The following is a 24,592-nucleotide window of genomic DNA, read 5'->3' on the forward strand; positions in this document are numbered from 1 at the left end:
ATGCTGTCTCTCAACCATCCAATCAAAAATCATATCTGATATTTGAACTGCTTCTTCTTTATCTTCACTCTTTGATTCTTCCTCTTGTCTCAATCTGTGTCTTCGTGACCTTGTTGCCACACAGCTGGGAAAATCCTAGGATACGCATTCTTAAGCAACTCAGTTCTTTGATTCTCCATTGGCATTTCAACCACAGTAGGCATCATTCACAGCTACATCATTGCCCAAGATAACCACTATTCATGGACAAGAAAATTTCTCTCTTGGTCTTGTTACCTCTTCACTGGGCCCTCCAATCTCACCTTATATAATGGTACTCTACTCTTCTCACCCTGTATTACACATATTACCGTCTTTTCTGGTCATACTCCTTCTAAACTACACAACTCATCATCTCTTGCCATCACAGATTGTCTCGCTCCCGGATCTCAAAATTTCATCTTCTTTACCCACTCCTCTGGGTACACATGAGTAAACTGTTACATTCCATTGATCTTTCCTTCACCACTTTAACAAACCCCACCAGCTTATCCTGTTGTACCACGTCTGTCTTCCCAGTGCATTTCTTAAACCACCAACACTGCAACTCTGTGTCCTACTTTAAGACAAGAAAAACATTCAAGGTTTTGTATCTCTCTTCTACCCTCATATGTTTCCATTTTAACCTGCAGCATATTGTCCTCACTGTCTTCAACGAGGTTTCCTTTGCCATTGCTGCCTGAGGATTGAAACTGAGATCAAAAAGCAAACATTGATTTATGAACTAACCCATAATCATCTGCCATTTCTGCTGCTGATCTCAGAGTCCACAAATGTGCAGATTAGGTGGATTGGCCATGCTAAATTGCCCTTTAGTGTCCAAAGACATGTTGGTTGAGGGGATTGGCCATGCTAAATTGTCCCTTAGAATCCAAAGATGTGCAGGTTAGTTGGATTGACCATGCTAAATTATCCCTTAGTGTCCAAAGATGCACAGGTTAGGTGGATTGGCCATACTAAATTGCCCCTTAGTGTCCAAAGACGTGCCGGTTAGGGGGATTGGCCATGCTAAATTGTCTCTTAGATTGGAAATCTTTACATGCTATTACAGTGCCCGGGTTTCGCAATCTGCAACCATTCTATTTTGAAATCAAAGCAGGGTGGGGCATACTGAGAAGAGAAAGATCTTGCATTTTCATGTCTCTGCAACGAACTTGGCCAAACAGATGATACAAGACGGAGAAAGTTCAAATATTCCTCAAAAATTCAACTGAGGGCCCCGCGGCGCAGGGACACCAGGGGAAGGGCCCCGCGGCGCAGGGACACCAGGGGGAGGGCCCCGCGGCGCAGGGACACCAGGGGGAGGGCCCCGCGGCGCAGGGACACCAGGGGAAGGGCCCCGCGGCGCAGGGACACCAGGGGAAGGGCCCCGCGGCGCAGGGACACCAGGGGAAGGGCCCCGCGGCGCAGGGACACCAGGGGAAGGGCCCCGCGGCGCAGGGACACCAGGGGAAGGGCCCCGCGGCGCAGGGCCACCAGGGGAAGAGCCCCGCGGCGCAGGGACACCAGGGGATGGGCCCCGCGGCGCAGGGACACCAGGGGGAAGGGCCCCGCGGCGCAGGGACGCCAGGGGAAGGGCACCGCGGCGCAGGGACGCCAGGGGAAGGGCCCCGCGGCGCAGGGACGCCAGGGGAAGGGCCCCGCGGCGCAGGGACACCAGGGGAAGGGCCCCGCGGCGCAGGGACACCAGGGGAAGGGCCCCGCGGCGCAGGGACACCAGGGGAAGGGCCCCGCGGTGCAGGGACACCAGGGGAAGGGCCCCGCGGCGCAGGGACGCCAGGGGAAGGGCGAAGGGATGCCGGGGAAGGGCCCCACGGTGCAGGGACACCAGGGGAAGGGCCCCGCGGTGCAGGGACACCAGGGGAAGGGCCCCGCGGTGCAGGGACACCAAGGGAAGGGCCCCACGGCGCAGGGACACCAGGGGAAGGGCCCCACGGCGCAGGGACACCAGGGGAAGGGCCCCACGGCGCAGGGACGCCAGGGGAAGGGCTTTGGGGTGTGAGGGTGTATGGATGGATGGATTTGGGGATAGGGGAATAACAGAAAACTGAGCAGAAAGCTGAAGGAGACGGGCGATGTCTCTGTTACTGTGACAGGCCCGAGAAAATAAACCAAAGATTTCACAGAGACACTCAGATGTTGCAAAACACTGTTTTACTGTGAGATTAATATTAATGGGAAATTAAATAGAGAGAGAAACAGAGAAAGGGAGACAGAGACGGACAGAGAGAGGCAAAGTTATGAGATGGAGAGATATTCACACACACAGTTGCTTGGCGAGTTGGGACACATTAAGATTGTGGATTGCAGAGACAAATCAGAAAATAAATCCATCGATCCTGATAGATGGATGATAAACAAGATCCAAAATCCAGTTTTCATTCAGAGCATCGTCCTGTGAATAAAAGCATCTTCATTAATAACAAACCAACACAATCCCTCAGAATCAACACAGATAAACACCTAGTATGTGTGGGACCCCAATGAGAGTCAGTGCGTGCGTGGGTCCCGTACCCCAGTGAGAGTCAGTGTGTGTGGGACCCGTACCCCAGTGAGAGTCAGTGTGTGTGGGACCCGCACCCCAGTGAGAGTCAGTGTGTGTGTGGGACCCGTACCCCAGTGAGAGTCAGTGTGTGTGGGACCCGTACCCCAGTGAGAGTCAGTGTGTGTGGGACCCGTACCCCAGTGAGAGTCAGTGTGTGTGTGGGACCCGTACCCCAGTGAGAGTCAGTGTGTGTGGGACCCGTACCCCAGTGAGAGTCAGTGTGTGTGGGACCCGTACCCCAATGAGAGTCAGTGTGTGTGCGGGACCCGTACCCCAGTGAGAGTCAGTGTGTGTGGGACCTGTACCCCAGTGAGAGTCAGTGTGTGTGGGACCCGTACCCCAGTGAGAGTCAGTGTGTGTGGGACCCGTACCCCAGTGAGAGTCAGTGTGTGTGTGGGACCTGTACCCCAGTGAGAGTCAGTGTGTGTGCGGGACCCGTACCCCAGTGAGAGTCAGTGTGTGTGGGACCTGTACCCCAGTGAGAGTCAGTGTGTGTGTGGGACCCGTACCCCAGTGAGAGTCAGTGTGTGTGGGACCCGTACCCCAGTGAGGGTCAGTGTGTGTGGAACCCGTACCCCAGTGAGAGTCAGTGTGTGTGGGAGCCGTACCCCAGTGAGAGTCAGTGTGTGTGGGACCCGTACCCCAGTGAGAGTCAGTGTGTGTGGGACCCGTACCCCAGTGAGAGTCAGTGTGTGTGGGACCCGTACCCCAGTGAGAGTCAGTGTGTGTGGGACCCGTACCCCAGTGAGGGTCAGTGTGTGTGGGACCCGTACCCCAGTGAGAGTCAGTGTGTGTGGGACCTGTACCCCAGTGAGAGTCAGTGTGTGTGGGACCCGTACCCCAGTGAGGGTCAGTGTGTGTGGGACCCGTACCCCAGTGAGAGTCAGTGTGTGTGGGACCCGTACCCCAGTGAGAGTCACTGTGTGTGGGACCCGTACCCCAGTGAGAGTCAGTGTGTGTGTGGGACCCGTACCCCAGTGAGAGTCAGTGTGTGTGGGACCCGTACCCCAGTGAGGGTCAGTGTGTGTGGAACCCGTACCCCAGTGAGAGTCAGTGTGTGTGGGACCCGTACCCCAGTGAGGGTCAGTGTGTGTGGAACCCGTACCCCAGTGAGAGTCAGTGTGTGTGGGACCCGTACCCCAGTGAGAGTCAGTGTGTGTGGGACCCGTACCCCAGTGAGAGTCAGTGTGTGTGGGACCCGTACCCCAGTGAGAGTCAGTGTGTGTGGGACCCGTACCCCAGTGAGAGTCAGTGTGTGTGGGACCCGTACCCCAGTGAGAGTCAGTGTGTGTGGGACCCGTACCCCAGTGAGAGTCAGTGTGTGTGGGACCCGTACCCCAGTGAGAGTCAGTGTGTGTGGGACCCGTACCCCAGTGAGAGTCAGTGTGTGTGGGACCCCAGTCAGAGTCAGTGTGTGTGGGACCCACACCCCAGTGTGAGTCAGTTGGTGTGTGTGTGTGTGTGTGTGTGTGTGTGTGTGTGTGTGTGTGTGTGTGTGTGTGTGTGTGTGTGTGTGTGTGTGTGCGCGCTGCGAAGAGGGGGCTGGGGCAACCCCCACTCACTCACCTCTGTCACTTGCAGGCTGGAACATTATGACAGGGTAACTTCTCACTCAGTTCCATCTGTTCTCCATGGAGCTCATCACAGTCGAAGATAGGGTACCCCCAGAAAAATATTTGCACTTTTTTCTGCACTCCTCTCTCCTTTCTACAACACAGTGAATCCAGTAATTCATGGAGGAAAATTCAACCAGATCCCTGATTACTGTCTCCCACGCTCTGTTGTACAACTCACCAACTTCCCCTGGTGCCCCGACGTCACGGGGCCCTTTCCATTGGTGTCCCTGTGCCGCGGGGCCCTTCCCCCTGGTGTCCCTGCGCCGCGGGGCCCTTCCCCCTGGTGTCCCTGTGCTGCGGGGCCCTTCCCCTGGTGTCCCTGCACCGCGGGGCCCTTCCCCTGGTGTCCCTGCGCCGCGGGGCCCTTCCCCTGGTGTCCCTGCGCCGCGGGGCCCTTCCCCTGGTGTCCCTGCGCCGCGGGGCCCTTCCCCTGGTGTCCCTGCGCCGCGGGGCCCTTCCCCTGGTGTCCCTGCGCCGCGGGGCCCTTCCCCTGGTGTCCCTGCGCCGCGGGGCCCTTCCCCTGGTGTCCCTGCGCCGCGGGGCCCTTCCCCTGGTGTCCCTGCGCCGCGGGGCCCTTCCCCTGGTGTCCCTGCACCGCGGGGCCCTTCCCCTGGTGTCCCTGCACCGCGGGGCCCTTCCCCTGGTGTCCCTGCACCGCGGGGCCCTTCCCCTGGTGTCCCTGCGCCGCGGGGCCCTTCCCCTAGTGTCCCTGCGCCGCGGGGCCCTTCCCCCTGGTGTCCCTGCGCCGCGGGGCCCTTCCCCTGGTGTCCCTGCGCCGCGGGGCCCTTCCCCTGGTGTCCCTGTGCCGCGGGGCCCTTCCCCCTTGTGTCCCTGGTCCATTGTTCCTTGGAGTTTCGGGGCAGTCTCAGGCCATATTAAGCTTAATTGTAGGACACTGAACAGTAAAGACCAGGAACAGGCCCTTCGGCCCACCACATTGTGCCGAACATGAGGCCAAATTAAACTAATCCCTGTTCCCTGTCCTTGCTCCATATCCCGTGTTCCTTGCATATTCCTGTGCTTATTTAAAAGCCCCTTAAACGCCCCCATCGTATCTGCCTCCATCACCACCCCCTGGCAGCACGTTCCAAACACCTGCCACTCTGTAAAAAACCTACCCCTCACATCTCCTCTGAACTTTCCCCCTCTCACCTTAACCACGTGCCCCCTAGTATTAGACATTTCAACTCTGGGGAAAAGATTCTGACTGTCAACACTATCAATGCCCCTCATCATTTTATAGATTTCTATCAGGTCTCCCCTCAGCCTCCGCTGCTCCAGAGAAAACAACCCTACTTTTCCAGCCTCTCCTTATAGCTCAAATCCTCTAATCCAGCATCCTGGTAAGCCTCTTCTGCACCCTCTCCAAAGCCTCCACATCCTTCCTGTAACGTGGCAACCAGAATCGAATGCAATTCTCTAAGCGCAGCCTCACCAAAGTTTTATAAAGCTGCAACGTGATATCCTAACTCTCACACTCAGCGCCCTGACCAGTAAAGGCAAGCGTGTCATACCCTTCGTTCCCACCCGATCTACTTGTGTGGCTTCTTTCACAGAGCTCTGGACTTGAACCCCAAGATCCTGCTGTACATCAGTGCTGTTCAGGGTCCTGCCATTAACTGTATACTTACCCTTAACATCCCAAAGTGCAGCATCTCACACTAGCCCGAATTAAACTCCATCTGCCATTTCTCCACCCATATCTGCAGCTGATCTATGTTCCACTGTATTCTGTGACAACCTTCTACACTATCTACAATGCCATCTATTTTTGTGTCATCTGCAAACTTACTAACCCACCCATCTACATTTTCATCTTAGTCATTTATATTTATCACAAACAGCTGAGGTGCCAGTCTGTATCCCTGCGGAACACCATCAGTCACAGACCTCCAGCCAGAAAAAAACCCTCCACCACTACACTCTGACTTCTATGGGCCAGCCAATTCTGTATCCAAGTGGCCAAGTCTCCGTGGATCCCATGCACCTTAATTTTCTGGATAAGCTGATCAGGAGGGACCTTGTCAAAAGCCTTACTAAAATCTATGTGAACGACATCCATTGTTCTACCCTCATCGATCACCCTCATCACCTCATAGAGTCATAGAGGTTTACAGCATGGAAACAGGCCCTTCGGCCCAATTTGTCCATGCAGCCCTTTTTTTAAAGCCCCTAAGCTGATCCCAATTGCCCACATTTGGCCCATATCCCTCTATACCCATGTAACTATCTAAATGCTTTATAAAAGACAAAATTGTACCTATTTCTGCTACTGCCTCTGGCAGCTTGTTCCAGACACGCACCGCCCTCTGTGTGAAAAAATTGCCCCTCTGGACACTTTTGTATCTCTTCCCTCTCACCTTAAACCTATGCCCTCTAGTTTTAGACTCCCCTACCTTTGGGAAAAGATATTGACTATCTAGCTGATCTGTGCCCCTCATTATTTTATAGACCTCTATAAGATCACCCCTCAGCCTCCTACACTCCAGAGAAAAAAGTCCCAGTCTATTCAACCTCTTCTTATAACTCAATCCATCAAGTCCTGGTAGCATCCTAGTAAATCTTTTCCGCACTCTTTCCAGTTTAATAATGTCCTTTTTACAATAGGGTGACAAGAACTGCACACAGTATTCAAGTGTGGCCTTACCAATGTCTTGTACAACTTCAACAAGACATCCCAACTCCTGTATTCAATGTCCTGACCAATGAAACCAAGCATGCCGAATGCCTTCTTCACCACTCTGTCCACCTGTGACTCCACTTTCAAGGGGCTATGAACATGTACCCCAAGAACTCTTTGTTCTGTAACTCTCCCCACTGTCCTACTGTTAACTAAGTCCTGCCCTGGTTCAATCGACCAAAATGCATCACCTCGCATTTATCTAACTTAAACACCATCTGCCATTCGTCAGCTCACTGGCCCAATTGATCAAGATCTTGTTGCAATTGGAGATAACATTCTTCACTGTCCACTATGCCACCAATCTTGGTGTCATCTGCAAACTTACTAACCCTGCCTCCTATATTCTCATCCAAATCATTAATATAAATGACAAATAACAGTGGGCCCAGCACTGATCCCTGAGGCACACCACTGGTCACAGGCCTCCAGTTTGAAAAACAACCCTCTACAATCACCCTCTGGCTTCTGTTAACAAGCTAATTTTATATCCATTTAGATACCTCACCCTGGATCCTGTGAGATTTAACCTTATGCAACAACCTACCATGCGGTACCTTGTCAAAGGCCTTGTTAATCCTTGAGAGGGCCTATTCTCTCCCTAGTTATTCTTTTGCCCTTTATGTATTTGTAGAAGTTCTTTGGAACTTCTTTGAACCTCCCCAACAAAAATCAATCAAGTTGGTAAGACATGACCTGCCCTGCACAAAGCCATGCTGATTATTTCCAAAGTAGCCCATGTCTTTCCAAATGCGCATGAGAATCCTCTCCAATAGCTTTCAAACCACTGATGTGGGACTCAACAGACTATAATTCCCTGCATTATCCCTTTTTCCTTTCGTGAACAGAGGAGCAACATTAGCTGCTCGCCAGTCCTCCAGGACTTCTCCAGTGGCTAGTGAGGTCCAAAGATCATTGTCAGGATCCCTGCAATCTCCTCTCTTGCCTCTCTCTGTGACCTGGGATAGATCCCATTGGGTCCTGGGGACTTTAACACTCTTCAAGAGTTCCAACGCCACTGCTATCTTGATCTCAGAATGCTCTAGCATGTTAGTAAGCTCCATGTTAATCTCACTGATGTGGAGATGCCGGTGTTGGACTAGGGTGGGCACAGTAAGAAGTCTCACAACACCAGGGTAAAGTCAGGTGAGTCTTCATCACTTACCTGATGAAGAAGCAGTGTTTCACAAGCTCGGGCTACCAAATAAACCTGTTGGATTTTACCCTGGTGTTGTGAGACTTCTTACTAATCTCACTGTTCTGTGTCCTTCTCCTTGTTGAATACTGACACAAAGTACTTAGTCAAGATTGCACTCACCTTCTCAGCCTCCAGGCACAAATTCCCTCCCTTGTTCTTGGGTGATCCTACCCTCAATCACAACATTGTATTAGAGGGTGTCCCTGCACCGCGGGGCCCTCCCCCTGCTGTCCCTGCGCCGCGGGGCCCTCCCCCCGCTGTCCCTGCGCCGCGGGGCCCTCCCCCTTGTGTCCCTGCGCCGCGGGGCCCTTCCCCTTGTGTCCCTGCGCCGCGGGGCCCTTCCCCTGGTGCCCCTGCGCCGCAGGGCCCTTCCCCTGGTGTCCCTGCGCTGCAGGGCCCTCCCCCTGCTGTCCCTGCGCCCCGGGACCCTCCCCCTTGTGTCCCTGCGCCGCGGGGCCCTCCCCCTTGTGTCCCTGCACCGCGGGGCCCTTCCCCTGGTGTCCCTGCGCTGCGGGGCCCTTCCCCTGGTGTCCCTGCGCCGCGGGGCCCTTCCCCTGGTGTCCCTGCGCCGCGAGGCCCTTCCCCTGGTGCCCCTGCGCTGCGGGGCCCTTCCCCTGGTGCCCCTGCGCTGCGGGGCCCTTCCCCCTGCTGTCCCTGCTCCACGGGACCCTCCCCCTGCTGTCCCTGCGCGGCGAGGCCCTTCCCCTGGTGCCCCCTGCGCCCTGGGGTCCCGCCCCTGGTGCCCCCCACACCCTGGGGTCCCGCCCCTGGTGCCCCCCACACCCTGGGGCCCCACCCCTGGTGCCCCCTGCGCCCTGGGGTCCTGCCCCTGGTGCCCCCCGTGCCCTGGGGCCCCGCCCCTGGTGCCCCCTGCGCCCTGGAGTCCCACCCCTGGTGCCCCCACACCCTGGGGCCCTGCCCCTGGTGCCCCCGCGCCCTGGGGCCCTGCCCCTGGTGCCCCCCACACCCTGGGGCCCTGCCCCTGGTGCCCCCGTGCCCTGGGGCCCTGCCCCTGGTGCCCCCGCGCCCTGTGTCCTGAGAGCTCCAGGGTAATGACAGAATCTTCCCCATGGTGCCGTATTAATCTTGATCACAGCGCTGTTATAGAGATTGAGCGCTCGAGCCTCACGGGTAATCAGGGAAGATCGGTTCGCAGGTTCGAGTCCGCTTTCGAATGCTCCCGGCTCCACAGGGAGGGTGACACAAACTCCAGGAAGTCCAGTCCGACCAAATCCCTTTCCCATCTGTGATTAACAGGAGGATTTGCTGGGGGTTAATCATCGTCACTTTGTCCATTCCCAATCCAAGCACAACCTCACTGGCACAGCCAGGGACAGACACAAGGCACACAGGCCTGTCCCCAAATCACAATCCACTCCCATCGCACACACAAAAGAGCAAAGAACAATGAAAATTCCAGCACAGGAACAGGCCCTTCGGCCCCTCCAAGCCTGCACTGACCATGCTGCCCGACTGAACTAAAACCCCCTCCCCTTCCGGGGACCATATCCCTCTATTCCCACCCTATTCATGTAGTTGTCCAGATGCCCCTTAAAACCCACTATCGTATCCGCTTCCACTCCCTCCCTCACAACAGATTCCAGGCAGCCACTACCGTCTGTGTAAAAACATGTCTCGTACATCTCCTTTAAACTTTGTCCCTCGCACCTTAAACCCCTGCCCCCCCAAGTCATTGACTCTTCCACCCTGGGCAAAAAGCTTCTGACTATCCACTCTGTCCCTCGTAATTTTGTAGGCTTCTATCAGGTCTCCCTCTCAACCTCCATCACTCCAGTGAGAACAAACCAAGTTTCTCCAACCTCTCCTCATAGCTAATGCCCTCCGTACCAGGGCAACATCCTGGTAAATCTTTTCTACACCTTCTCCAAAGCCTCCACATCCTTCTGGTAGTGTGGGTGACCCAGAATTGAACACAATATTCCAAGTGCAGCCTAACTAAGATCCTATAAAGCTGCAACATGACTTGCCAATTTTTAAACTCAGTGCCCCGGCCGATGAAGGCAAGCATGCCGTATGCCTTCCTGACTACCTTCCCCACTTGCATTGCCACTTTCAGTCTCCTGTGTACCTGTACACCCAGATCTCTCTGCTAATCAATACTCTTAAGGTTTCTGCCATTTACTGTATATTTCCTATCTGTATTAGACCTTCCAAAATACATTACCTCACATTTGTCCGGATTAAACTCCATCTGCCATCTCTCCGCCCAAGTCTCCAACTGATATAAAAATGCTATATCCCTGTATCCTCTGATGGTCCTCATCGCTATCCGCAAATCCACCAACCTTTGTGTTGTCCACAAACTTACTAATCAATCCAGTTGCATTTTCCTCCAAATCATTGATATATATTACAAACAGCAAAGGTCCCAGCACTGATCCCTGAGGAACACCACTTGTCACAGCCCTCCATTCAGAAACACATCCTTCCACTGCTACCCTCTGTCTCTGTGACCGAGCCAGTTTTGTATCCACCTTGCCAGCTCACCTCTGATCCCGTGCAACTTCACCTTCTGCGCCAGTTTGCCATGAGGGACCTTGTCAAAGGCCTTACTGAAATCCATGTAGACAACATCCCCTGCCCCACCCTCATCAATCATCTTCATCACTTCCTCAAAAAACTCGATCAAGTTTGTGAGACACGACCTCCCCTTCACAAAACCATGTTGCCCCTCACTAATACATCTGCTTATTTCCAAGTGGGAATAAATCCTGTCTCAAAGAATCCTCTCCAATAATTTCCCTCCCACTGCTGTAAGGCTCACCGGCCTGTAATTACCTGGATTATTTCTTGTTACCCCTCTTAAACAGAGGAACAACATTGGCTATTCTCCAATCCTCTGGGACTTCCCTGTAACCAGTGAGGATACAAAGATCTCTCTCAAGGCCCCAGCAGTTTCCTCCCTTGCCTCTCTCAGTATTCTGGGGTATATCCCATCAGGCCCTGGGGACTTGTCTATCTTAATGTTTCTCAAAACCCCCAATACTTCCTCTTTTTTGATCTCAACATGACCCAAACTATCCACACACCCTTTTCCAGACTCATCCTCCACCAAGTCCTTTGGTGAATATTGATGCAAAGAACTCATTTCATACCCCACCCATTTCCCCTGGGTCCATGCAAGAATTCCCTTCCTTGTCCTCGAGTTGGACAACCTTCTCCCTGGCCACCCTCTTGCTCTTTATGTGTAAAAAGCCTTGGGATTTTCCTTAAGTCTGCTGGCCAATGTTTTTTGCTGACTCTTTTTAGCACAGATACACACTTGCACGTGCGCACACACACTCATTCCCGCGTGTGCACACACACTCAGTCTCTCTCACACACTCTCTTTCACACAGTCAGTCCAGAATCCACTCCCGTCTGTCTGATCCATTCCTGTACCCAATCCCTTTACTGATGAATTTTTTTAGACTAACACCCGTACTCACACCAACAGTTGTCGTTGTTATAACAGGAGCGAACATCCACAATCTGTCCTGGGCACGCTTTGCCATCATATTTGCGACCCAGGCACGTTCGGGTTCTCTTCTGCTGTCCCACATATTGCCGACATGAGATATTCCAGTCCAAACGCACGCAATCAGTCCACCGTGACCAAGCATTCCAAAATCCATCAACTGGAACACAACGGAAATTTAACAACAACAGCAAATGGGATCAACCTCCAGCAATGCAAAACACACACACACACACACACACACACACACACACACACACAGAGCAACCATGTAGCATTCAACAATACAACACATACACAGCGATGCAGCATCCAGTAATAGATCCATTTAATAACGCAACACTCAACTAATCTCCATTACAAGCCCACAGCAATGTAACACCCCACCCCAGCATTGGAGCACCCAGTATTGCATCCCACAACAGACACTCCCCATGACAGATACTCCCCGTGACAGGTACTGTGGAGAGTAACTCACCTCCTGACTCCCCGCAAAGCCTGTCCACCATCTACAAGGACACAAGTCAGGAGTGTGATGGGATACTCCCCACTTGCCTGGATGAGTGGGGCTCCAACAACCCTCGAAAAACTCAACACCATCCAGGACAAAGCAGCCCCGCTCGATCGACACACTAACCACAAACACTCACTCCCTCCACCCCCGATACACAGTGACAGCCGTGTGTACCATCTACAAGATGCGCTGCAGCGACTCACCGAGGCTCCTTAGGCAGCACCTTCCAAACCCACCACCTCTACCACCTAGAAGGACAAGGGCAGCAGATACCTGGGAACACCCCCCACCTGGAGGTTCCCCTCCGAGTCACTCACCATCCCAACTGGGAAATATATCGGCCGTTCCTTCACCGTGGGCTGGGGTCAAAATCCTAGAATTCCCTCCCTAACGGCATTGTGCAGCACGTGGACTGCAGCGATTCAAGGAGGCAGCTCACCACCACCTTCTCAAGGGGCAGCTAGGGACGGGTAATAAATACTGGCCCAGCCAGTGACGCCCATGTCCTACAAATAAATTAAGAATAAACCACCGCCCCCCCCCCCCCCTGTCACAGACCCTCCCCATCACTGACCACTTGCCCACCCAGTTCTGAGATATGGGAACCTGTGTCTGGATGGATCGCCATTGGATGGGGTACCCAAACCCTTCGCTCTGTGGTGGAACATGTTTGTCTCAGTGGTGGGTAACTGACTTCCCCCTCCTGGGAAGTGCAGTCAGAATCAGAGCGAGACCTTTCTCACTGATTATTTGCCTCGGATAGACACAGGTATCACTCTCCCTCCACCCCAGTCAGAGTCAGAGAATTGTACAGTACTGCCCATCGAGTCTGCACCAACAGTAACCAGCACTAAAGTGGCACTAATTCTGCACTTGTCCCATATCCTCGAATTTTCTAATGTTTCAAGTACCAATCCAAATACTTTTTAAAGGTTGTAAGGTTTCCAGCCTCTGCTCTCTTCTCCGGCCGTGCCGTCTGAGTAAAGAAGTTTTTTTCTCAAATCCCTCTCTTCTGCTCCTCACCCTAAAACTGTGCCCACTAATGATTGACCCCTCAGCCAAGGGGATGCTCCCCACTCACCCTGTCCATACCCTCCAGAATCTTACACACTTCAATCGTGTGCCCAGCCCCCCACCTTCCCTGCTGCAGAGAAAACAACCCGAACCTACCCAGTTCTGCTTACAGTTCAAACGCTCCACCCCAGACAGCATCCTCCTCTGTACCCACTCCAGTGTTATCACATCCTCCCGATAGCGAGGAGACCGGAACTGCACACAGTACTCCAGCTGTGGCCTCACCAACATTCTGGACAGCTCCAACATTAGCTCGTGCTCTAAAGCCACGAGTGGTTAAAATCAAATGTCCCAAACGCCTTCTTAACTACAAGAGAAAATGCTGGAAAATCTCAACAGGTCTGGCAGCATCCGTAAAGAGAAAAGAGCTGACGTTTCGAGACCAGAATACCTTTGTCACAGGCTCATCTGGACTCAAAATATCAGCTCTTTTCTCTCCTTACAGATGCTGCCAGACCTGCTGAGATTTTCAATGTTTTCCCTTTTGGTTTCTGATTCCAGCATCTGCAGTCATTTGCTTTTGTGTCTTCTTAACTATCCCATTTACCTAGTCTGCTGCCTTCAGGGATCCGTGAATAATTACACCAAGATCCCCCTGTTCCTCTGAGCTTCCCAGTAAACATAGAACACAGAGGCAGGAGTAGTCCATTCAGCCCTTCAAGCCTGCCCCCACCTTTCAATATGATCATGGCTGATCATGCACTTTCAGTATCCGATTCCTGCTTTCTCTCCAAAACCCCTTGATCCCTTTAGTTACAAGGGCTACACCCAGCTCCCTCTAATGAACTGGCCCCTGGCTTTCTGTGGTAGAGAATTCCACAGGTTCACAACTCTCTGAGTGAAGAAGTTCTTCCTGATCTCAGTCCTGAATGGCTTACTCCTTTATTCTTAGACTGTGACCCCTAGGTCTGGACTTCCCCAACATCGGGAACATTCTTCCTGCATCTAGCCTCTCCAGTTCCCTCAGGATTTTATATGTTTCCGTGAGATCCCCTCTCATTCTTCTAAATTCCAGTGTCCTGCCATTCGTTAAATACTCCCTTGCCTTGTTACTTCTTCCAAAGTGCATCACCTCGCACCTTATCAGGGTGAAATACCATCTGCTACTGTTCTACCAATCTGACCAACCCATCCATACCTTCCTGTAACCTACAGCCATCTTCTTCACCACTAACCACCCGGCAAACTTGCCTCTCATTCCCCCCACGTTCCTATCAATATCACATATGTAGATAACAAATAATAAGGGACCCAGCACTGAACCTTGTGGTACACCCCTGGACACCGGTTTCCAGTCACTCGAGCAGCCTTCTACCACCTCTCTCTGTCCTATCACTAAGCCAATTTAGGATCCATCTCACCAAGTTTCCCTGAATTCCGTGTGCTTTAACCTTCTCAATCAGGATCTCATGTGGGGCCTTGTCAAAGGCTTTGCTAAAATCCATATAAACCACATCAACTGCACTACCCTCAGCCTCATACTTTGAAAAATTCTATCAAATTTGTTAGGCATGACCTCCCTCTGACAAAGCCATGCCACCTCTCCCTAATTAACCCATGCCTTTCCAAGTGGAGATTCATTTGCTGTTTCGTAGGTTTCTCCCCACCACTGACGTGAGACTCCCCAGTTTATAATTTCCTGGCTCGTCTCTACCACCTTTCTTGAAGAGTGGAACCACATTAGCCATCCTCCAGTCCTCTGCTACTTCCCCTGGGATGTGGAGATGCATAAGTGCAGTAAGCAGTCTCACAACACCAGGTTAAACAGGTTTATTTGGCAGCACTAGCTTTCAGAGCTCCTTCGTCAGGTGAGTGAGGACTTGTGTTCACAAACAGGGCATATAAAGACACAAACTCAATTTACAAAATAATGGTTGGAATGCGAGTCTTTACAGGTAATCAAGTCTTAAAGGTGTAGACAATGTGAGTGTACAGAGCGTTAAGCACAGTTTGAAGAGGTGTGTATTGTCTCAAAGGCAGATCATGCCTTACACGCCTGCTTGAGCTCTCTGAAAATGTGACTAAATACATTGACAAAGGAAGAGCAGTAGATGTGATTTATGTGGACTTCAGCAAGGCATTCGATAAGGTCCCCCATGTAAGGCTTCTTGAGAAAGTGAGAGGACGTGGGGCTGTTGCCTTGTGGATCCAGAACTGGCTTGCCTGCAGAAGGCAGAGAGTGGTTGTGGATGGGTCTTTTTCTGTATGGAGGTCGGTCACCAGTGGAGTGCCCCAGGGATCTGTTCTAGGACCCTTGCTGTTTGTCATTTTCATAAATGACCTGGATAAGGAAGTGGAGGGATGGGTTGGTAAGTTTGCTGACGACTCGAAGGTTGGTGGTGTTGTGGATAGTTTGGAGGGATGTCAGAGGTTGCAGCGTGACATAGATAGGATGCAAGGCTGGGCGGAGAAGTGGTAGATGGACTTCAACGCGGATAAATGTGTAGTGGTCCATTTTGGCAGGTCAAATGGGATGAAGGAGTATAATATCAAGAGTAAGACTCTTAGCAGTGTAGAGGATCAGAAGGACCTTGGGGTTCAGGTTCATAGGACTCTTAAATCAGCCTCGCAGGTAGAGGATGTGGTTAAGAAGGTGTCTGGTGTACTAGCCTTCATTAATCGAGGGTGTCCAACGAGGGGCATACACACAATGGGTTGTACTGGGGCTGCTCTTGGTTGTTCGAGATTGGTCTAGTGCTTCATGTCGTTAGTGTGTGCCTAAACTGGACAAGATACTGAGCAAGACGACAGCTCAGTGACTATCGCTGATTGCTGTGCAGACACATGGATTTGGGTCGGTGTCTGTGGGAGTTTGCACATTCTCCCCGTGCTTGCGTGGGTTTTCTCCGGGTGCTCCGGTTTCCTCCCACACCCCAAAGATGTGCTGTTAGGCTGATTGCCAGGAATAAATTGTCCCTAAATCAGTTTCCCTCAATCTGGATGGCCATAAAGCATTAGACAGGGGTCATGGGTAGAGAGGTGGACTGGTGGTGTTGAGATGGCAGCGTGGGCTCGTTGGGCCGAAGGGCCTGTTTCCCAGGCTGATTTTTTTGTTCTTTGTTCTTTTGTTTGTATTGAGTTTAGGAGTCTGGAGATAATGTTGCAGCTTTGTAAGACCCTAGTCAGACCTCTCTTGGAATACTGCGCTCAGTTCTTGTTGCCTCATTACAGAAAGGATGTGGAAGCTATTGAGAGGGTGCAGAGGAGATTTACAAGAATGTTGCCTGGATTGGGTGGCATGTCTTATGAGGATAGGTTAAAGGAGCTCGGTCTTTTCTCCTTAGAGAGACGAAGGAGGAGAGGTGACCTGATAGAAGTGTATGAGATGTTGAGAGGTATTGATCAGGTGGATTCTCAGAGGCTTTTTCCAAGGGCTGAAATGGTTGCTATGAGAGGACACAGGTTTAAAATGCTGGGGAGTAGGTACAGAGGAGATGTCAGGGGTAAATTTTTCACTCAGAGGGTGGTGAGTGAGTGGAATCGGCTGCCGTCGGTGGTGGGGGAGGCAGATTCGATAGGGTCTTTTAAGAGACTTGTGGATGAGTACATGGGATTTAATAGAATTGAGAGTTATAGGTAAGCCTAGTAGGTATGGATATCATCGGTGCAACTTGTGGGTCGAAGGTCCTGTTTGTGCTGTAGTTTTTCTATGTTCTATGTCTCCAGCCAGGACAGTTGGTGAGATTTTGTAACCCCCACGACTTGTCTGGGCTTGCAAATCTCATCTTTGGGTAAGCATTCTTCAAGGCGGCCTTCACGACACACGACAATGCAGAATCAATGAGCAGAAACTGATAGCCAAGTTCCACACACGAGGATGGTCGGAACCAGGATCTTGGGTTCATGTCACACTATCTGTAACCCCCATGACTTGCCTGGGCTTGCAAATTCTCACTAACTGTCCTGGCTGGAGACAATACGCACCTCTTTAACCTGTGCCTAACCCTCTCTCCACTCACACTGTCTGTATCTTTAAGACTTGATTACCTGTAAAGACTCGTTTCCAACCATTATTTTGGAAATTGAGTTTGTGTCTTTATATGCCCTGTTTGTGAACACAAGTCCTCACTCACCTGACGAAGGAGCCTAAGACTCTGAAAGCTCATGCTGCCAAATAAACCTGTTGGACTTTAACCTGGTGTTGTGAGACTTCTTACTACACTTCCCCTATCGCCAGAAAGGAATTAAAAACTTGCATCAGATCCCTTGCAATTTCTTGCCTTGCCTCCCACAGCAGCCTAGTGCGCAATTCATCCGGACCTGGGGATTTGTCCATTTTTAAGACCATCAGAGTCTCCATTACCTCCCCATTTCCAACATCAAACAGTGCAAATTCCTCCCCAGACAGAGCAACATTCTCCTTCCTACCTGGACAATGGACCTTGGTGTTGCAGGGAACATTCTTCACAGAAATCCCAGGACAATCAGCGCCACCATGCTTGGGAGCTGGTTGGTCACATCGCCTCTCCTGACGAACTTTCCCAATACCACAGGTTGTAGAACACTGTGATACTTCAGTCCAGGCTCCCCAATGCCCTGCAACTAAACACAAAGAGGGATAGAGAGGGGCAGAGAGCAACCAGAACCAAATCATTCACTGACAAAGACCAAATTGTTGCCTGTACTGTCCAGTCCTCCCCCTGCTGCCCCTGCACCGTGGGGGCCCTCCCCAGGTGCCCCTGCACCGTGGGGGCCCCTCCCCTGTTGCCCCTGCACTGTGGGGGCCCCTCCCCTGTTATCCCTGCACCGTGGGGGGCCTCCCCCTGGTGTCCCTGCACCGTGGGGGCCCCTCCCCTGTTGCCCCTGCACTGTGGGGGCCCCTCCCCTGTTGTCCCTGCACTGTGGGGGCCCCTCCCCTGTTGTCCCTGCACTGTGGGGGCCCCTCCCCTGTTGTCCCTGCACCGTGGGGGCTCTCCCCCTGTTGTCCCTGCACTGTGGGGGCCCCTCCCCTGTTGTCCCTGCACTGTGGGGGCCCCTCCCCTGTTGCCCCTGCGCCGTGGGGGCCCTTCCCCTGGTGTCCCTGCGCCGTGGGTAGAGTTCCCAGGTTTAATCAGTAAATCTGCTGGAACTCACTGGGACAGAATGGTAGGAAGTCACATGGATTGGTTTCTGTGTTGCTTCCAGGGCAAGGATCACCAGGTGGATGCACAGAAGGTGCTGGGTTGTTGCAAAGCCGAGTTCGCCTTCGGACTGGAACCAATTTGGGTCTTTCATTTTGACAGGTTTGACTACACGAGGTCCAGTGTCCCCACGGTGACCAGGATCCATGGGCTGTCAAATATAAGGGCTGGTTAGAGCAACTCAATGAATAGACAATGTAATCTACAGCCAAACAACATCTGTACAACACACATCATCCCCAACACCTGTACAACACACATCATCCCCAACACCTGTACAACACACATCATCCCCAACACCTGTACAACACACATCATCCCCAACACCTGTGCAACACACATCATCCCCAACATCTGTGCAACATACATCATCCCCGACATCTGTACAACACACATCATCCCCGACATCTGTACAACATACATCATCCCCGACATCTGTGCAACATACATCATCCCCGACATCTGTGCAACACACATCATCCCCGACATCTGTACAACACATCATCCCCGACATCTGTACAACACACATCATCCCCGACATCTGTGCAACATACATCATCCCCGACATCTGTACAACATACATCATCCCCGACATCTGTGCAACACACATCATCCCCGACATCTGTGCAACACACATCATCCCCGACATCTGTGCAACACACATCATCCCCGACATCTGTGCAACACACATCATCCCCGACATCTGTGCAACACACATCATCCCCGACATCTGTGCAACACACATCATCCCCGACATCTGTGCAACACACATCATCCCCGACATCTGTGCAACACACATCATCCCCGACATCTGTGCAACACACATCATCCCCGACATCTGTGCAACACACATCATCCCCGACATCTGTGCAACACACATCATCCCCGACATCTGTGCAACACACATCATCCCCGACATCTGTGCAACACACATCATCCCCGACATCTGTGCAACACACATCATCCCCGACATCTGTGCAACACACATCATCCCCGACATCTGTGCAACACACATCATCCCCGACATCTGTGCAACACACATCATCCCCGACATCTGTACAACACACATCATCCCCGACATCTGTACAACACATCATCCCCGACATCTGTACAACACACATCATCCCCGACATCTGTACAACACACATCATCCCCGACACCTGTGCAAAACTCCAGCTCCAACATCTGTACAAAGCATACAGCCCAATGCCTGTATAAAACACAACATCTGTCCAAAATACAACCTCCAACATCTGTAACAAACAGTTTCTTCAACAAGTGTACAAAACAGCCCAATGTCTGTGCAATATGCAGACAGAGACAAACACAAAATGCAGATAAATCCCAGGCAAGTGAGAGTGACCGATGGATAGACAGAAGCAGAGAGAGAGAGAGAGAGAGAGGGGTGGGGGCAGGAGGGGGGAGGGAGATTCAGAGAACGAGATAGGGCAAGGAGAACAACAGAGAGAAGGGAGGGTGATGAAGATTCACACTCACTGGGACAGATCCGTTTGGTATCACATCTTTCAACCTCGGAGTCAAGTCCGTAACATCGGCCCCCACACAAAGGGGGAGGGTTTGAGCAGCTGCGAGTTCGCTTCTTCTGACCAATGGCACATGTGACTGAACAGTGGGTCCAGTCAGACCACAAACTCCACCCACCATCAACTAGAACATAGAACAGAGAGAAGATCACTTTGGAATGCAGACCCATATGACAGAATAAAATGTGGCCCCGCGCATTAGGTGGGAAATACAAACGCAACCAATAGCCCAGAATGAAGTGGTGTTGTGTCTCTTGGAGAACATTAAGGTGGATAAGTCCCCAAGGCCCAATGGGATCTACCCCAGGTTATTGGGAGAGGCAAGAGAAGAGATTGCAGGGATCCTGACAATGATCTTTCTATCCTCGCTAGCCACTGGAGAGGTCCCAGATGACTGGCAACCATGTTTTTTTTCCGTTCAAGGAAGGGAAAAAGGGATAATCCAGGAAATTATAGCTTGTTGAATCCCACATCAGTGGTTGAGAAGCTATTGGAGAGGATTCTTAGGGACAGGATTTGGAAAATTTTGGCCTGATTAGGGAAAGTCAGCATGGCTTTGTGTGGGCAGATCATATCTTGCCAACCTGATCGATTTCCTTCGGTGGTGGTGGTGGTGGTGGGTGGGGGGAGGACGAGTGACGAGGGTGATTGATGAGGGCAGAGCAATGAATGTTATCAACATGGATTTTAGTAAGGTTTTCAACAAGGTCCCTCATGATAGGCGTAGCCAGAACTCCAACAAGTACAGACCCCAGAGTCCTCAGCAGTTCAGGACCCCAAGCAGCATTGATGTACAAAGGGACCTTGGGGTTCAAGTCCATAACTCCCTCAAAGTGGCCACACAAGTACTAAAGAAGGCGTATGACACACTTGCCTTTACTGGTCAGGGCGCTGAGTGCGAGAGTTAGGATATCACGTTGCAGCTTTATAAAACTTTGGTGAGGCTGCGCTTAGAGAATTGCATTCAATTCTGGTTGCCACGTTACAGGAAGGATGTGGAGGCTTTGGAGAGAGTGCAGAAGAGGTTTACCAGGATGCTGCCTGGATTGGAGTGTTTGAGCTATAAGGAGAGGCTGGATAAAGTAGGATTGTTTTCTCTGGAGCGGCGGAGGCTGAGGGGAGACCTGATAGAAATGTATAAAATGATGAGGGGCATCGATAGTGTTGACAGTCAGAATCTTTTTTCCAGAGTTGAAATGTCTAATACTAGGGGGCACGTGGTTAAGGTTCAGAGGCGATGCAAGGGGTAAGTTTTTTACACAGAGTGGTAAGTGTCTGGAATGTTGCCGGGGGTGGTGTTGGAGGCAGATACGATGGGGGCATTTAAGGGGCTTTTAGATAAGCACATGAATGTGCAAGGAACATGGGATATGGAGCAAGGGCAGGGAATAGGGATTAGTTTAATTTGGCCTCATGTTCGGCACAACACGGTGGGCCGAAGGGCCTGCTCCTGTGCTGTATTGTTCTAAGTTTTGTGTACACGCAGCCCCGGCCGACGGCCCGGAGACGCAGCCCCATTCAGTTGATCACCTCGTGTTCTGTGGGCACTCTCCAATTCACTGACACTATGTCTCTATTCCTCATACTCTACCCTGGGTTAACCTGAGCCCGGTTACTCACCCACACAACATTTGCGTTCAATGCAAGGTCTTGCCTGTAGACTTTCGTGACCAGTGCATCGCCCCTTCCCGTAGCACGTTCGCCGGCGCTGCTGTACTCCCTCCTTGCAGCTCACCGTACACGCTGACCACTTGGTCCACTCTGTCCACTGCCCAATTGGGCTAGGCGGTCACAGAAACATTCTCAATAAATCGGATACCGCACAGAGAATCACAAATACCATTCACAATACTGAGCCTTAAAGAAATGATTTTCAGTCATGTTTCTCTGCAAGGTTTCTGAGCAGGTCCTAGCATTTTATCAGTGCTGTACTGTCTGTAACTGGTGTCCTCTAATTGTAACTGAAGCACAAGAAGAGTTATTATGCTAATTTTAATCTGAACTAATGCATGTTCATAGATCATAGAACCCCAAAGTGCAGAAGGAGGCCCTTCAAACATTCCCAGGACAGGTACAGCACGGGGTTAGATACAGAGTAAAGCTCCCTCTACACTGTCCCCATCAACACTCCCAGGACAGGTACAGCACGGGGTTAGATACAGAGTAAAGCTCCCTCTACACTGTCCCCCATCAAACACTCCCAGGACAGGTACAGCACGGGGTTAGATACAGGGTAAAGCTCCCTCTACACTGTCCCCATCAAACACTCCCAGGACAGGGACAGCACAGGGTTAGATACAGAGTAAAGCTCCCTCTACACTGTCCCCATCAAACACTCCCGGGACAGGTACAGCGCGGGGTTAGATACAGAGTAAAGCTCCCTCTACACTGTCCCCCATCAAACACTCTCAGGACAGGTACAGCACGGGGTTAGATACAGAGTAAAACTCCCTCTACACTGTCCCCATCAAACACTCCCAGGACAGGTACAGCACGGGGTTAGATACAGAGTAAAGCTCCCTCTACACTGTCCCCAACAAACACTCTCAGGACAGATATAGCTTGGGATTGGGAGAAATAGTTTGCGTGTGTGACTCACCTGCAGGAGTGTGAGATCCCACCTTCTTCCAGCTGAAAGCAGTAGTTGATATTCAGACAACAATCCTCTTGTTCAATGCCAGGTCCAATCAGATCGACACACCTCCCTGTCTGACTGTCCACTCCACTGAAACAGCTCACCTTCACTGCCTCTGACACAGGACAGATTATTAAAGCACCTTGCACTGACTCTGGCAAGCTTGCTAACAGAGTGGTTCAGTGGAGGAGGAATAAACCGTAACTAGGGAAGCCTCAATGCTGACCATTAACACTGTAGATACAGGTAGCGCACGATCGAAGGACGGACACAGGTGCAGACAGTGTCTGAACAAGCACTATCTCAGACAGACACTGGCCGGAATTTTACTGTTCTGCCTGCCACAGATATCGGAGCAGGCGAGGGGCAGACATTGAGGAGGTCTGTTGACCTCGGGTGAGATTTTACGGTTTTGGGATGGGTGAGGCTATAAAATCCTGCCCTCTCTCTCTCTCTCTCTCTGTGGGGCTATCTCTGACACCACACTGAATTTTAAGAACACACTGAACACTGGTACCTGTGGCTGTGGTCAGGAGACAGAGGATGGTGATAAGCAGCAGGATCCTGTTGTTCATGTTGGAGTTTGGGAACTGCCTCAGGCTCTGACTGGCGATGGTGAAGGTACTGTAAGGTGTGCAAAGTGCAACATTTAGTGGGAAGTAAACGTCCCCAAGCTCACTGACCTTGCAGAGTGGACTGGCTCTGATTACCCAATGTTTGCTCGGGGAATCCGTCACCTCCACACCAGTAACATTACCAGGAACCAGAGTTGACCCTTTGTGGCAGACATTGCTGTCCCAAAACAGTGGCACAAGCCCACATTCCCCTCAGCCAGAGCAGGCAGAATGAGAGGGAGTCTCAGAACCTCCAGTCTCACCACCCTGCAGGATCTGTGCTTCGACAGGAGGGAGGCAGAAAGCAACTTGGCAGACTGACAGAGAGGGAGAGAGAGTGTGAGGGTCTGCCCAGTGCAGCGCCAGGCTGCCCACGCTGCAGCAAGGAAATGTAAATATTATTCATACTGTGAGCAGGAATGGGAGGGAGGAGGAGGGAGAGAGGGGAGGGGAGAGAGGAGAAGGGGAGGAGTGGAGGAGAGGGGGAGCAAGGGGGATGTGGAGGACTGGTTCCTCCTTCCCCCCAGTGCCAATGAGAAAGGTGTTGACACAGCAGGATGGTGTGAGTGAGGCGGAAGATGAGTTTTCTAAAGTTTAATGTATTCTGAAATTTTTAAAATTTATTTATTGGTAGGCTTACATTGAAGTTACTGTGAAAATCCCCTAGTCGCCACACTCTGGCACCTGTTGGGTTACACTGAGGGAGAATTTAGCACAGCCAATGCACCCTAACCAGCACATCTTTCAGACTGTGGGAGGAAACCGGAGCACCCGGAGGAAACCCGCGCAGGCACGGGGAGAACGTGCAGACTCCGCACAGACGGTGACCCAAGCCGGGAATCGAACCCAAGTCCCTGGCGTTGTGAGGGAGCAGTGCTAACCCACTGTGCCAGCATGCGGCCCCCGAGAGAGAAAGGCAGAAGAGGATGTGAGAGGGAGGAGGAGTGAGAGAGGCAAAGGAGGGAGGAGAGAAGCGGAGGACAAGGGAGAGAGGTGGGAGGAGGAAGATGAGCGGAAAGGGAAGAAGAGATGAGGGAGGAGACGGGAGAGCAGGAGGGGGAGGAGGATGTGAGGGGATGAAATTCACACAGAATTCAAATATGGAGATTTATTCAATATTTCAAATAATTTACAAAATATCCCAAATGAAAGGAAATAATTTGAGTTGCACAGAGCCCAGAATGGGAAAATATATTTACCAGAACTTTCTGGATTTCTTCTAAGGGAGCAGAAAGATCGACGAGGGGGACTTGGGTACTTGAACATTCAGCGGTCTTTATTGCAGCTGTTCATTCATTCATAGTCTGGGCTAACACTGCCCAAACGGCTCCGACACTACTGGAGTTAAGAGCCCAGGGGCACCAGGGGAAGGGCCCCGCGGCGCAGGGACACCAGGGGAAGGGCCCCGCGGCGCAGGGACACCAGGGGAAGGGCCCCGCGGCGCAGGGACACCAGGGGAAGGGCCCCGCGGCGCAGGGACACCAGGGGAAGGGCCCCGCGGCGCAGGGACACCAGGGGAAGGGCCCCGCGGCGCA

At 52.0% G+C, this 24,592-nt stretch overlaps 1 protein-coding gene across 1 annotated transcript; it reads right to left on the reverse strand.

Moving 5' to 3' along the window:
• Positions 1-2,358: 2,358 nt before the first annotated feature.
• LOC145339272 (properdin-like) lies at positions 2,359-23,233 on the reverse strand. Its single transcript, XM_080183686.1, has 11 exons — positions 23,181-23,233; positions 22,961-23,067; positions 22,408-22,558; positions 21,429-21,589; positions 19,762-19,932; positions 18,218-18,415; positions 17,513-17,686; positions 11,528-11,716; positions 9,208-9,322; positions 4,151-4,291; positions 2,359-2,434 (listed from the first exon to the last, which is right to left on the reverse strand). The coding sequence occupies exons 1-10, from the start codon at positions 23,231-23,233 to the stop codon at positions 4,156-4,158; spliced, it is 1,455 nt and encodes a 484-aa protein (XP_080039812.1). The 3' UTR covers positions 2,359-2,434; positions 4,151-4,155.
• Positions 23,234-24,592: the final 1,359 nt, after the last annotated feature.

This window comes from Carcharhinus amblyrhynchos, unplaced genomic scaffold, assembly GCF_965287045.1.
Source record: "Carcharhinus amblyrhynchos unplaced genomic scaffold, sCarAmb.v2.hapA scaffold_375, whole genome shotgun sequence".
In the NCBI taxonomy this organism is placed as follows: Eukaryota; Metazoa; Chordata; class Chondrichthyes; order Carcharhiniformes; family Carcharhinidae; genus Carcharhinus; species Carcharhinus amblyrhynchos.

Coding starts and splice junctions, on each gene's coding strand:
- LOC145339272 (XM_080183686.1), bottom strand. CDS start 23,233: ATGTCTGCCACAAAGGGTCAACTCTGGTTCCTGGTAATGTTACTGGTG. Junction 19,933..21,428: donor TGAACGCAAATGTTGTGTGG/GTGAGTAACCGG, acceptor TCTATGTTCTAG/TTGATGGTGGGTGGAGTTTG. Junction 9,323..11,527: donor TAACAACGACAACTGTTGGT/GTGAGTACGGGT, acceptor TGTTAATCACAG/ATGGGAAAGGGATTTGGTCG.